Genomic DNA, 13,855 nt, shown 5'->3' with positions numbered 1-13,855 from the left:
GTATAATGTTATGATACTTTTCTTGGCTAAACATATAAGTTGAAATCACAAAGAAGTAGAAGGTACGGGTTTTGGCCATCAAGACAAAATACTAGTAATATTAGAGAAAGGTAGTATTTACATCATTTCTGTCTGTTCTAAGGTGTAACTGTGAGTGAATTGTAAGAAGAGCTACAAGCTCATCATGACTTAATTGTTTCACTTGGTTCTGGGACAGAAAATAGTAATAAGATTTTTTTATAAAATGTTGTGAAATTCTCTAGCTCACTCTTTCTGAGTTTTCCATCAGTAGACGTTTATAACTTACAGCTTCACTATAACCAGATCATAATAAGGTCCCTTGTTTGTTAATATAATTTCAACATGAAATCACAGATATTATTTTTGATTTCCAGTGATCACCATAAAATTCTGGACCTGTAACTTGAATGGTTTTAAAATCTAGTTAAAGGATAATTTAAACAAAATATATTGTTTTGTGAGCTTTACAAATAGATAATTGCTTAGCTGCCTTGTTGAATAATAATTAATTTTAGTTGAATAGGAAAAGTGATGATCTCATTCATTTTATTATAAAATTCTAGGAGTTTGGGCAGCTACTTTTAAAAAAAAAGGAGCTGGAAAAAAGTATTTTTTTAATTTATGGAAATATTTATACTTAGAATTGCTCCAAGCCCTTTGTAAATTGTTACCTTTTGCCCTTTTATTGATGGAATAAAGTAACCTTCTATGCTAGCACCAATTTGTCCTTGTTCTGTTGCATTAGTCAGTTTCTGATATGTTGAAGCGGCTGAAGAGGTCATGTAGAAAATAGAATAGACAAAAGAATGAAAGCAGTATGCCCTTTAGTCTCAAGTGGAGACTTTGTCATATATGTATCAGAACAGAATTCCCAACTGATGTTGTTGTTTTTATTCCTAGGTGGACACAAATGATGCTGACTTAGCAGATGAATCTGCGTTTGAGTCTCAGTACTCTCCTGATAATGACAGTGTCTACTCCACTCAAGCCTCTATTTTATCTCTTCACGGCAGTGCTTGTAGTGATAATCTGAATTTTGGTCCCTCCCTTCCATCTCCTCCTCCCAAGGTACAAAGGAAATGCCATTTTTTTTATGGGAGAACTTTGTGCGTAATTTCCCAGAGGTCATTGTTAATGGGGTGTTTTGGGAGGGGCATGTTAGAGACATGTTTTTCCAGTCAGGGATTCATTATCAGATTAAAGTGCAGTTTCCTTTAGGTAGTGTTAATTGGGTATCCTGTAGACTCCAAGGGACTATTTAAATCTAGGTTCTGTGATACAGTGTGATAGACACAAATGTTCAAAACTTTGATTAGGATTTGCATGTTAGACAGAAAAATTTTAATGAAATGTATTTCTCAAATTGTGTTCTTGGCGGTGTCTACTTGGAAAAATTACAAGAGTTACTTTATTTTCTTAATGGTTTTAAAGCTGACTTTCATGGAAAGTTGGACAGTAAAATATTCCTTTCATTAATTTAATATTTATTAGCTAAGTTAAAGTAATGCTGTCTTATGTTTTTATACAAAATGATGCCAAAGAATACTTTATATAAAAACCCCAGTGAATGGCAAAATTATGTTTAAGTCACTGGATGCGAATGGAGAATTTACCTACTATTTGACATGTCTGTGCCATCTAAATTTTAGAAATAGATTATTGGTGTAAGTGCCCCACCCAATGCTATTTATTTTCTTGATGACACACTCTATAATGTTTATTAAGTAATATTTTAAAACTTATCCAGTCTTTTGGGTGTGGAATGATATCTTACTGTTTGAATTTGGAGTTCCTGATTACTGATGAGGATGAACAGGTTTTCCTATATTGGCCATCTGGTTTTCACTTCCACCAATGGCCTCTTCATATCTTTTGGCCATTTTTGTATGGAGTTGCTTGGCTTTCTATTGATTAGTTGGAGTTGTTTATATTTTCTCAGAATTGATCTACAGAGCAATTCAGTGTATATTTATATGTGTGAGTGTGTATACTTTAAAAATCTGAAAATGTGTAGGAATGATTCCTTTCAACTTCAGGAAAGAAGTTATTCTTGGAGAAAAAAGAAAGCATGGGAATTAGCTGTATCTGTAACACATTATATCCTTTAAGAAGAAAGAGAGATCGAAGAAAATATGCCAAAATATTAATGTCTGTTAAATCTGGGCAAAGGGTTCATATATGGATATATTTTCCTTATTTTTCTGTGTTGGAAATATACTGTAAATAAATATAAAAATTAAGATAAAAGACTGAATAATAATTCTTTCTTAAATATATGAAATATATGTTTTTCACGTAAATTCAGTGGGAAGGGAATCTGTATTTATGAATAAGTTGAAAAGTGGAATTTCCATAGGCCTTGGGCAGTTTTCCTGATTAACAAGTAACTTTTTGGCCAGAATATTTTCAAAGCATTTTCTTTCATGTTCAGGGTGCACCTGTTATCCTTGTAAATGATGCTGGGTAATCTCCTTGAATTGGTTTGCAAGGTATAATCTTGAATGGGGCAGCTGTTCCTCTCTCACCACACCTGAGACTGTCTATCTGGCTGAGTACTGTCTGGAACATATTCCATCTTTACTGGCCTCAGGGCTGGAAGCTGAGTTCATCTCCTCATGGAATCTCCTAATCTGCAGCATAGCACACTCCTTCTTGCCAGTGGGACGGATTGCATTGTTTAACTTAGTCATTGTTACTTAAAGGGATTACACAATCTGCGTACTGAGAAGCATATATTTTACAGGGCAAATGCTGGCTGTATGCAGCACAACGTATTGGCTTACTGAGGTCTGTTTTCCTTTTGTTTTTTCTTTTCATTAAACAGTTTACTCTTTTGTTGAAGCAAATTTTGGCAAGCTGGCCTATCAACTGAAATTTTTTTTTTTTTTAAACATCTTTATTGAAGTATAATTGCTTTACGATGGTGTGTTAGTTTCTGCTTTATAACAAAGTGAATCAGTTATACACATACATATGTTCCCATATCTCTTCCCTCTTGCATCTCCCTCCCTCCCACCCTCCCCATCCCACCCCTCTAGGTGGTCACAAAGCACCGAGCTGATCTCCCTGAGCTATGCGGCTGCTTCCCACTAGCTATCTATTTTACATTTGGTAGTGTATATATGTCCATGACACTCTCTCACCCTGTCACATCTCACCCCTCCCCCTCCCCATATCCTCAAGTCCATTCTCTAGTAGGTCTGTGTCTTTATTCCCGTCTTGCCACTAGGTTCTTCATGGCCTTTTTTTTTTTTTCTTCGATTCCATATATATGTGTTAGCATCCTGTATTTGTTTTTCTCTTTCTGACTGACTTCACTCTGTATGACAGACTCTAACTCCATCCACCTCATTACAAATACCTCCATTTCATTTCTTTTTATGGCTGAGTAATATTCCATTGTATATATGTGCCACATCTTCTTTATCCATTCATCCGATGATGGACATTTAGGTTGCTTCCATGTCCTGGCTATTGTAAATAGAGCTGCAGTGAACATTTTGGTACATGACTCTTTTTGAACTATGGTTTTCTCAGGGTATATGCCCAGTAGTGGGATTGCTGGGTTGTATGGTAGTTCTATTTTTAGTTTTTTAAGGAACCTCCATACTGTTCTCCATAGTGGCTGTATCAATTTACATTCCCACCAACAGTGCAAGAGTGTTCCCTTTCCTCCACACCCTCTCCACAATTTATTGTTTCTAGATTTTTTGATGATGGCCATTCTGACCGGTGTGAGATGATATCTCATTGTAGTTTTGATTTGCATTTCTCTAATGATTAATGATGTTGAGCATTCTTTCATGTGTCTGTTGGCAGTCTGTATATCTTCTTTGGAGAAATGTCTATTTAGGTCTTCTGCCCATTTTTGCATTGGGTTGTTCGTTTTTTTGTTATTGAGCTGCATGAACTGCTTGTAAATCTTGGAGATTAATCCTTTGTCAGTTGCTTCATTTGCAAATATTTTCTCCCATTCTGAGGGTTGTCTTTTGGTCTTGTTTATGGTTTCCTTTGCTGTGCAAAAGCTTTGAAGTTTCATTAGGTCCCATTTGTTTATTTGTGTTTTTATTTCCATTTCTCTAGGAGCTGGGTCAAAAAGAATCTTGCTGTGATGTATGTCATAGAGTGTTCTGCCTATGTTTTCCTCTAAGAGTTTGATAGTGTCTGGCCTTACACTTAGGTCTTTAATCCATTTTGAGTTTATTTTGTGTATGGTGTCAGGGAGTGTTCTAATTTCATACTTTTACATGCATCTGTCCAATTTTCCCAGCACCACTTATTGAAGAGGCTGTCTTTTCTCCACTGTATATGCTTGCCTCCTTTAACAAAGATAAGGTGACCATATATGCGTGGGTTTATCTCTGGGCTTTCTATCCTGTTCCATTGATCTATATTTCTGTTTTTGTGCCAGTACCAAACTGTCTTGATAACTGTAGCTTTGTAATATAGTCTGAAGTCAGGGAGCCTGATTCCCCCAGCTCCATTTTTCGTTCTCAAGATTGCTTTGGCTATTTGGGGTCTTTTCTGTTTCCATACAAATTGTGAAATTTTTTGTTCTAGTTCTGTGAAAAATGCCAGTGGTAGTTTGATAGGGATTGCATTGAATCTGTAGATTGCTTTGGGTAGTAGAGTCATTTTCACAATGTTGATTCTTCCAATCCAAGAACACGGTATATCTCTCCATCTATTTGTATCATCCTTAATTTCTTTCATCAGTGTCTTATAATTTTCTGCATACAGGTCTTTTGTCTCCTTACGTAGGTTTATTCCTAGATATTTTATTCTTTTTGTTGCAGTGGTAAACGGGAGTGTTTTCTTAATTTCACTTTCAGATTTTTCGTCATTAGTGTATAGAAATGCAAGAGATTTCTGTGCATTAATTTTGTATCCTGCTACTTTACCAAATTCATTGATTAGTAGTTTGCTGGTAGCATCTTTAGGATTCTCTATGTACAGTATCATGTCATCTGCAAATAGTGACAGCTTTACTTCTTCTTTTCCGATTTGGATTCCTTTTATTTCTTTGTCTTCTCTGATTGCTGTGGCTAACACTTCCAAAACTATGTTGAATAATAGTGGTGAGAGTGGGCAACCTTGTGTTGTTCCTGATCTTAGTGGAAATGGTTTCAGTTTTTCACCATTGAGGACAATGTTGGCTGTGGGTTTGTCATATATGGCCTTTATTATGTTGAGAAAAGTTCCCTCTATGCCTACTTTCTGCAGGGCTTTTATCATAAATGGGTGTTGAAATGGGTGTTGAATTTTGTCGAAAGCTTTCTCTGCATCTATTGAGATGATCATATGGTTTTTCTCCTTCAATTTGTTAATATGGTGTATCACGTTGATTGATTTGCGTATATTGAAGAATCCTTGCGTTCCTGGGATAAACCCCACTTGATCATGGTGTATGATCCTTTTAATGTGCTGTTGGATTCTGTTTGCTAGTATTTTGTTGAGGATTTTTGCATCTATGTTCATCAGTGATATTGGTCTGTAGTTTTCTTTCTTTGTGACATCTTTGTCTGGTTTTGGTATCAGGGTGATGGTGGCCTTGTAGAATGAGTTTGGGAGTGTTCCTCCCTCTGCAATATTTTGGAAGAGTTTGAGAAGGATAGGTGTTAGCTCTTCTCTAAATGTTTGATAGAATTCGCCTGTGAAGCCATCTGGTCCTGGACTTTTGTTTGTTGGAAGGTTTTTAATCACAGTTTCAATTTCAGTGCTTGTGATTGGTCTGTTCATATTTTCTATTTCTTCCTGGTTCAGTCTCGGCAGGTTGTGCATTTCTAAGAATCTGTCCGTTTCTTCCAGGTTGTCCATTTTATTGGCGTAGAGTTGCTTGTAGTAATCTCTCAAGATCGTTTGTATTTCTGCAGTGTCAGTGGTTACTTCTCCTTTTTCATTTCTAATTCTATTGATTTGAGTCTTCTCCCTTTTTCTCTTGATGAGTCTGGCTAATGGTTTATCAATTTTGTTTATCTTCTCGAAGAACCAGCTTTTAGTTTCCTTGATTTTTGCTATTGTTTCCTTCATTTCTTTTTCATTTATTTCTGACCTGATCTTTATGATTTCTTTCCTTCTGCTAGCTTTGGGGTTTTTTTGTTCTTCTTTCTCTAATTGCTTCAGGTGCAAGGTTAGGTTGTTTATTCGAGATGTTTCCTGTTTCTTGATGTAGGCTTGTGTTGCTATAAACTTCCCTCTTAGCACTGCTTTTGCTGCGTCCCATAGGTTTTGGGTCGTCGTGTCTCCATTGTCATTTGTTTCTAGGTATTTTTTGATTTCCCCTTTGATTTCTTCAGTGATCACTTCGTTATTAAGTAGTGTATTGTGTAGCCTCCATGTATTTGTATTTTTTACAGATCTTTTCCTGTAATTGATATCTAGTCTCATAGCGTTGCGGTCGGAAAAGATAGTTGATACGATTTCAATTTTCTTAAATTTACCAAGGCTTGCTTTGTGACCCAAGGTATGATCTATCCTGGAGAATGTTCCATGAGCACTTGAGAAAAATGTGTATTCTGTTGTTTTTGGGTGAAATGTCCTATAAATATCAATTAAGTCCATCTTGTTTAATGTATCATTTAAAGCTTGTGTTTCCTTATTTATTTTCATTTTGGATGATCTGTCCATTGGTGAAAGTGGGGTGTTAAAGTCCCCTACTATGATTGTGTTGCTGTCGACTTCCTACTATGATTGTGTTACTGTCGATTTCCCCTTTTATGGCTGTTAGTATTTGCCTTATGTATTGAGGTGCTCCTATGTTGGGTGCATAGATATTTACAATTGTTATACCTTCCTCTTGGATCGATCCCTTGATCATTATATAGTGTCCTTCTTTGTCTCTTGTAATAGTCTTTATTTTAAAGTCTATTTTGTCTGATATGAGAATTGCTACTCCAGCTTTCTTTTGATTTCCAGTTGCATGGAATATCTTTTTCCATCCCCTCACTTTCAGTCTGTATGTGTCTCTAGGTCTGAAGTGGGTCTCTTGTAGACAGCATATATATGGGTCTTGTTTTTGTATCCATTCAGCCAGTCTGTGTCTTTTGGTGGGAGCATTTAATCCATTTACATTTAAGGTAATTATCGATATGTATGTTCCTATTCCCATTTTCTTAAATGTTTTGGGTTTGTTATTGTAGGTGTTTTCCTTCTCTTGTGTTTCTTGCCTAGAGAAGTTCCTTTAGCATTTGTTGTAAAGCTGGTTTGGTGGTGCTGAACTCTCTCAGCTTTTGCTTGTCTGTAAAGGTTTTAATTTCTCCATCAAATCTGAATGAGATCCTTGCTGGGTAGAGTAATCTTGGTTGTAGGTTTTTCTCCTTCATCAGTTTAAGTATATCCTGCCACTCCCTTCTGGCTTGCAGAGTTTCTGCTGAAAGATCAGCTGTTAACCTTATGGGGATTCCCTTGTGTGTTATTTGTTGTTTTTCCCTTGCTGCTTTCAATATGTTTTCTTTATATTTAATTTTTGACAGTTTGATTAATTTGTGTCTTGGCGTGTTTCTCCTTGGATTTATCCTGTATGGGACTCTCTGTGCTTCCAGGACTTGATTAACTATTTCCTTTCCCATATTAGGGAAGTTTTCAACTATAATCTCTTCAAATATTTTCTCAGTCCCTTTCTTTTTCTCTTCTTCTTCTGGGACCCCTATAATTCGAATGTTGTTGCGTTTAATGTTGTCCCAGAGGTCTCTGAGACTGTCCTCAGTTCTTTTCATTCTTTTTTCTTTATCCTGCTCTGCAGTAGTTATTTCCACCATTTTATCTTCCAGGTCACTTATCCATTCTTCTGCCTCAGTTATTCTGCTATTGATCCCATCTAGAGTATTTTTAATTTCATTTATTGTGTTTTTCATCGTTGCTTGGTTACTCTTTAGTTCTTCTACGTCCTTGTTAAATGTTTCTTGCATTTTGTCTATTTCCAAGATTTTGGATCATCCTTACTATCATTATTCTGAATTCTTTTTCAGGTAGACTACCTATTTCCTCTTCATTTGTCAGGTCTGGTGTGTTTTGACCCTGCTCCTTCATCTGCTGTGTGTTTTTCTGTCGTCTCATTTTGCTTATCTTACTGTGTTTGGGGTCTCCTTTTCACAGGCTGCAGGTTCGTAGTTCCCGTTGTTTTTGGTATCTGTCCCCAGTGGCTAAGGTTGGTTCAGTGGGTTGTGTAGGCTTCCTGGTGGAGGGAACTAGTGCCTGTGTTCTGGTGGATGAGACTGGATCTTGTCTTTCTGGTGGGCACGTCCACGTCTGGTGGTGTATTTTGGGGTGTCTGTGGCCTTATTATGATTTTAGGCAGCCTCTCTGCTAATGGATGGGGCTGTGTTCCTGTCTTGCTAGTTGTTTGGCATAGGGTGTCCAGCACTGTAGCTTGCTGGTCATTGAGTGAAGCTGGGTCTTGATGTTGAGATGGAGATCTCTGAGAGATTTTCGCCGTTTGGTATTACGTGGAGCTGGGAGGTCTCTTGTGGACCAGTGTCCTGAAGTTGGCTCTCCCACCTCAGAGGCACAGCCCTGATGCCTGGCTGGAGCACCAAGAGCCTTTCATCCACATGGCTCAGAGTACAAGGGAGAAAAAATAGAAAGAAAGAAAGAGGATAAAATATAGTGAAGTAAAATAAAGCTGTTATAAAGCAAAGCTATACAGACAAAATCTCACCCAGAAGCATACACATATACACTCACAAAAAAAGGAAAAGGGGAAAAATTAATATATCCTGCTCCCAAAGTCCACCTCCTGAATTTGGGATGATTCGTTGTCTATTCAGGTATTCAACAGATGCAGGCACATCAAGTTGTTTGTGGAGTTTTAATCCGCTGCTTCTGAGGCTGCTGGGAGAGATTTCCCTTTCTCTTCTTTGTTCGCACAGCTCCCGGGGTTCAGGTTTGGATTTGGACCCGCCTCTGCATGTAGGTCTCCTGAGGGCGTCTTTTGGGAGGTCTGACGTTTTCTGCCAGCGTTCAGTGGGTGTTCTGTAGGAGCAGTTCCACGTGTAGATGTATTTCTAATGTATCTGTGGGAAGGAAGGTGATCTCCGCGTCTTACTCTTCCGCCATCTTCTTCTAGTCATTCAACTGAAATATTTAAACTACAAAACAACAAAGAATATATTAATGAGGGTGTTTTAAAACACATTGTGAAACTCCTGTGTGCTTTCAGTTTTCTTAGAAAGTAGGACTGTTTGTATCATGGTAAATCTCTGCAACTTTTTTTTTTGGCTTGTTTGTTTTTGTATTTGTTCTATGGCATTTTTTTTAGTACCTAGATATTTTACTGGAAAATTGAAAAACTTAGATGATTCATTCATCTTCCTATTACTTTGCACTAAATTTATTTTAAAAAGAATGGCAATTTGTTACAGTAGACCATTTTTCTTAAAGAAAAGTGAGCTTACTTTGGAATTCTTTAATTGATAAAATCATACCATGTATGATACTTAAGAAAAACAAAGAAGCTTCCATACAGATTTGAAAGAAGGATAAAATAGAGTGTGAGGATCTCAGTGATTCCTCAGGCTTTTGACTTTGCTAATTATGTAATAATCTCGTAGCCTTAAATGGTGGCTGGAAATGCACAAATAATTTTACCTCTCTCCTTTACCTTGATGAGAAGCCTTTGGACCTTTGCTAGATATGCCACTGGAAGCTCCAAGAGCTGATCACCCAGAGCAGGGACTCGTCATGGAGGGAGGTCTTCCCCCTAAGGGTAGAGCCTGGGCCAGGACAGCTGCTTAGACGGCATAGGGCTGTAGGCATACGGTAGACATCCTTTGCACAAAATTCTCCCATTTGGGGGACCATTCTGCTTTTTTTTTTTTTTTGAAGGAGTTGTATTTGCTTAATTTGATTAATTATCATTTAAGGACTTAAGGGAAACAGCCATTACTCAAGAATCTGAAAAATATGGCCACTTCCATGGTATTTGGATTAATAGAATCAGGTCACTGAAATGTGGATTTTAAAGGCAAGAAGCCAGTGGGTTTTCTCATTGTTCTAGGTTTTAACTTTTCGATTAATTTTTTTGTCCCCCTTTCTTTGTCACCCCAAGACATAATAGAATGCAGAAATAATTGTTTTAGAAACTTACTAAATGCTTGTAGACTTTCGTTTAAAAGCTCAATATAGTTTTGGGGAAGAAGATGCTTTCATTGATTTTTCCCTATTTTGGCTTAAAAGTACAATCAATAAAGATTCAATAGCTATGTAATGAATCTCCTCTTCTTATCCACACGCCCATGCCCGACACTCCCTAGTACACCCACGTTCACACTCTTGCTCCAGGGATGAAATGATTACCAGTTTGGTGCATGTCCTGCATTGCTGAATATTGGACCCTCTAAGAAATGCTGTTGTTTTAGTGCAAGTTGAACTTCATGTTTGTCACGATAGAAACCCCTCTTCACACCTTGCACCCCAAACAAAACTAATGGATTCCATGATTTTTTTAAAAAAATCTACATATTTAGAGGAACAAATCTCCACTTAGTGTTGTACTGTAGCATAAAATATTGCTGCCTTCACATTTAAGTTTAAAATATTGATACCATTTTTTAATTTTTATTTTTTGGAGAAAGGGTTAGTATCAAAAACTAATTACATCATTCTGGTCAAGATGATGAGAGTGATTGTGGAAGTCTTAATGACAAAACTGCAAGCTCGCAAAGGTATGAAAGATGTTGCCTTTTCCCTCAGTAGGGTAAGAATACAGATAATAAAGGAATGGTACCTTATCTCAGAAAGAGTGGGAGAACAATTTAAGTTGGAGCAGCTGTGCTTATGATATATTTTTAAAAGTATAGAAGGACTTCTGTGATAGAGTTATTATTGAAAAAAAGCAGGTTGTGTCCAGTGAATGCTTAAGTATTTAGCTCGTCTATGTAAACATATTCTGTGGGTAAATAATGTGCCCAAGTATAACATTATATGCATTACATGTAAAAAAAAAAAAAAAAAAGAGCTACTTTCAAATATAATTGGCATTTTAATTTAACCTTTCCCCCATTTTTCCTAAGAACAAGAATGTGTCAAGGGGAGGCATCTATTAATATGGAATTTTGAAAGACTTCAGTTTAGATACCAAGTTGCGCTGGGAAACCGTAGTTATTTTTGGACATCTTATGAGGGAAGAACTGCTTTTCTTTTAGATCCATGAGACTTTTAAAAATAAAACTCGGTTGTTCAGCAACTAGAAATGTTTCTGAAGTAGGCATATGTTGTCTGCTATGTTGATTAGCTCTTTCTTTTCTATGTGCTGGTGTTAACTCCTTCATGAATAATTCATGGAGATTTCTGTTACATGATTCTTAGTAAACCCCAGCTAACAAGGGCAGCTTGACCTCTTTTTGTGATGAAAAGTAGTTTTGATTGTCATCTTTATTTGAGAAGTGGTAGGGATGATTTACTGATAATTATTATTATAATTAATTTAGTAATACAGAAGCTAACCAATTCTCTAGTAAGTACGTTGTTTTGTTTTTTGGTTTTTTTCATATGACTAAAATAAAGTTGGTTGAATGAGCCAACAGGTTGTTACTTACGTTCTAGGAGTGTGGAGGATGATACTTTCTATCCTTTTGTTCCTGAGGATTTTAAAGATGGTATTTGCTTGTATGGTATTCCTACTTGCCTCAGTGCTTTATATCAGGAATATTTGATATTTCCAGAGAGACGAAAACTTGATTGGACAAGAGGAGTGTAATAAACTGTGTTGGAGCCATTGATTACCAACTTGGAAAAAAAATGAAGGAGACCCATATTTCACACCACACCCTGAAATAAATTCTAGATGGGTTAATACTGAATCTGCCAACTAACCATTTATAAAATTGGAGAAAAATACTACAAAGCATTTCATTTACTCTGTGCCGAGGAAGGAGTTATTAAGCAATATATAAAACCTAGAAGCATAAAAATATTGACAAATTTGATTACATAAAGAATTTCATTAAAAATTACGTAAAGAATTCTTTTTTTTAAAAAATTTATTTATTTATTTATGGCTGTGTTGGGTCTTCGTTTCTGTGCGAGGGCTTTCCCTAGTTGTGGCAAGCGGGGGCCGCTCTTCATCGCGGTGCGCGGGCCTCTCACTGTCGCGGCCTCTCTTGTTGCGGAGCACAGGCTCCAGACACGCAGGCTCAGTAGTTGTGGCTCACGGGCCTAGTTGCTCCGCGGCATGTGGGATCTTCCCAGACCAGGGCTCGAACCCGTGTCCCCTGCATTGGCAGGCAGATTCTCAATCACTGCGCCACCAGGGAAGCCCAAGAATTCTTGATCACATAAAGAATTTAACTTCAGCATGTATAGGTATATAACATATACAAACTTAAAAGGCAAGTGACAAGGACTTCCCTGGTGGCGCAGTGGTTAGGAATCCACCTGCCAGTGCAGGGGACACAAGTTCGAGCCCTGGTCCGGGAAGATCCCACATGCCTTGGAGCAACTAAGCCTGTGTGCCACAGATACTGAGCCTGCGCTCTAGAGCCCACGAGCCACAGCTACTGAGCCCACGTGCCACAACTACTGAAGCCTGCGCACCTAGAGCCTGTGCTCCGCAACGAGAGAAGCCACTGCAATGAGAAGCCTGCGCATCGCAACGAAGAGTAGCCCCCGCTCACCACAACTATAAAAAAGCCCGCGCGCAGCAACAAAGACCCAACGCAGCCAAAAATAAATAAGTAAATAAACTTATTTTTAAAAAAAGACAAGTGACAAGCTTGGAAAATACTTGCAGTATATATCACAATGACTTTATATTCAGAATATGTCCATGACAACATATTTACTGACAAGGAAATCTCTCATGTTAAGATATTAAAGATACTTCATAAGAGCAAGTAGAAATATACTCCTTAGTATATAGTTTAGATTTTAAAAATGAACATGTATATGTGCATGTGAATGTGTGCATCTGTGCTTGTACATATGTATTAGACAGATACATAAAAAATTTGATGAATAAACACCCAACTGATGCCAGCGCCTTATTTCTACTGAGGAAAGGACTGGATGAATGAGCCGTAAGGGAAGACTTTCATACTGTGCTCTGTATGCGTACATAATATACCTCTGTATGGCCTGAATCTTTTTTGATGAGAATGTATTCATACCCTAATTTTATACTTTAAAAACATCAGTAAAAGGATTGAAGGAACAATTAATACACTTATTCAACAGCAGTTCATGGAGGAGCACTGCTTGTCCAAAGCACATAAGTGATGCAATATATGGGTTGTAAGTAGATACATGTGTTTATGTAGATCTGTAGAGTTTTAGAGTTTCAGGGAATTTTAGAAATTATGTAACATAAAGCCAAGAGAGGTTCTGTGATATATAGATTGTTAATAAGAGAGTCTGGATTAGAACCTACGTCTTATGACACCATTTCTTAGTACTATTCCTTCTGCTACAACTTGCATAATATTTGAGAAAAATTTCCCTATAAAAGTATGAATTATGTGACTTCCTTTTCAACTACATAAATACCTACAAATCCCTATCCAAACAGTGTTTTTCTTGGAGGTTCTTACAAATTGGAATCAATTAATGTCATACTCTTCTGAATTTTATAATGAATAGAAACTTTCAGACAGATTGGATATGAAATACTTTTTAAATGAGATTTAGAAATACATATTTACTTTCCTATATATATTGAACTCTGAATAATTTTATTTGTGAGTAGAACAGAATATTATGTCTTAGTGATCTTAAGTACTAATATATTGTAATAATATGACTCAGTATGGGATGTATGATTTACAGGAAATGTATTCAAAATCATTTATAAAAATAAACATGTGCGGAATATCAGCTAAGCAAAGAATGTATGATTGCTAAT

The 13,855-nt window shown here is 36.9% G+C and overlaps 1 protein-coding gene across 7 annotated transcripts in view; it reads left to right on the top strand.

The window, feature by feature from the left end:
* Positions 1–13,855, top strand: part of MPDZ (multiple PDZ domain crumbs cell polarity complex component) — a 172,666-nt gene that overhangs the window by 91,572 nt on the left and 67,239 nt on the right. For all 7 annotated transcript variants that reach the window (XM_068553691.1, XM_068553686.1, XM_068553692.1 and 4 more), the window contains one exon: positions 922–1,089. In XM_068553691.1, coding sequence (XP_068409792.1) covers positions 922–1,089 — 168 coding nt within the window. The remainder of the gene's footprint in view (positions 1–921; positions 1,090–13,855) is intronic.

The sequence above is a fragment of the Eschrichtius robustus genome, chromosome 10 (assembly GCF_028021215.1).
Source record: "Eschrichtius robustus isolate mEscRob2 chromosome 10, mEscRob2.pri, whole genome shotgun sequence".
Lineage (NCBI taxonomy): Eukaryota > Metazoa > Chordata > Mammalia > Artiodactyla > Eschrichtiidae > Eschrichtius > Eschrichtius robustus.
This window is presented reverse-complemented; position numbering and strand designations above follow the sequence as displayed.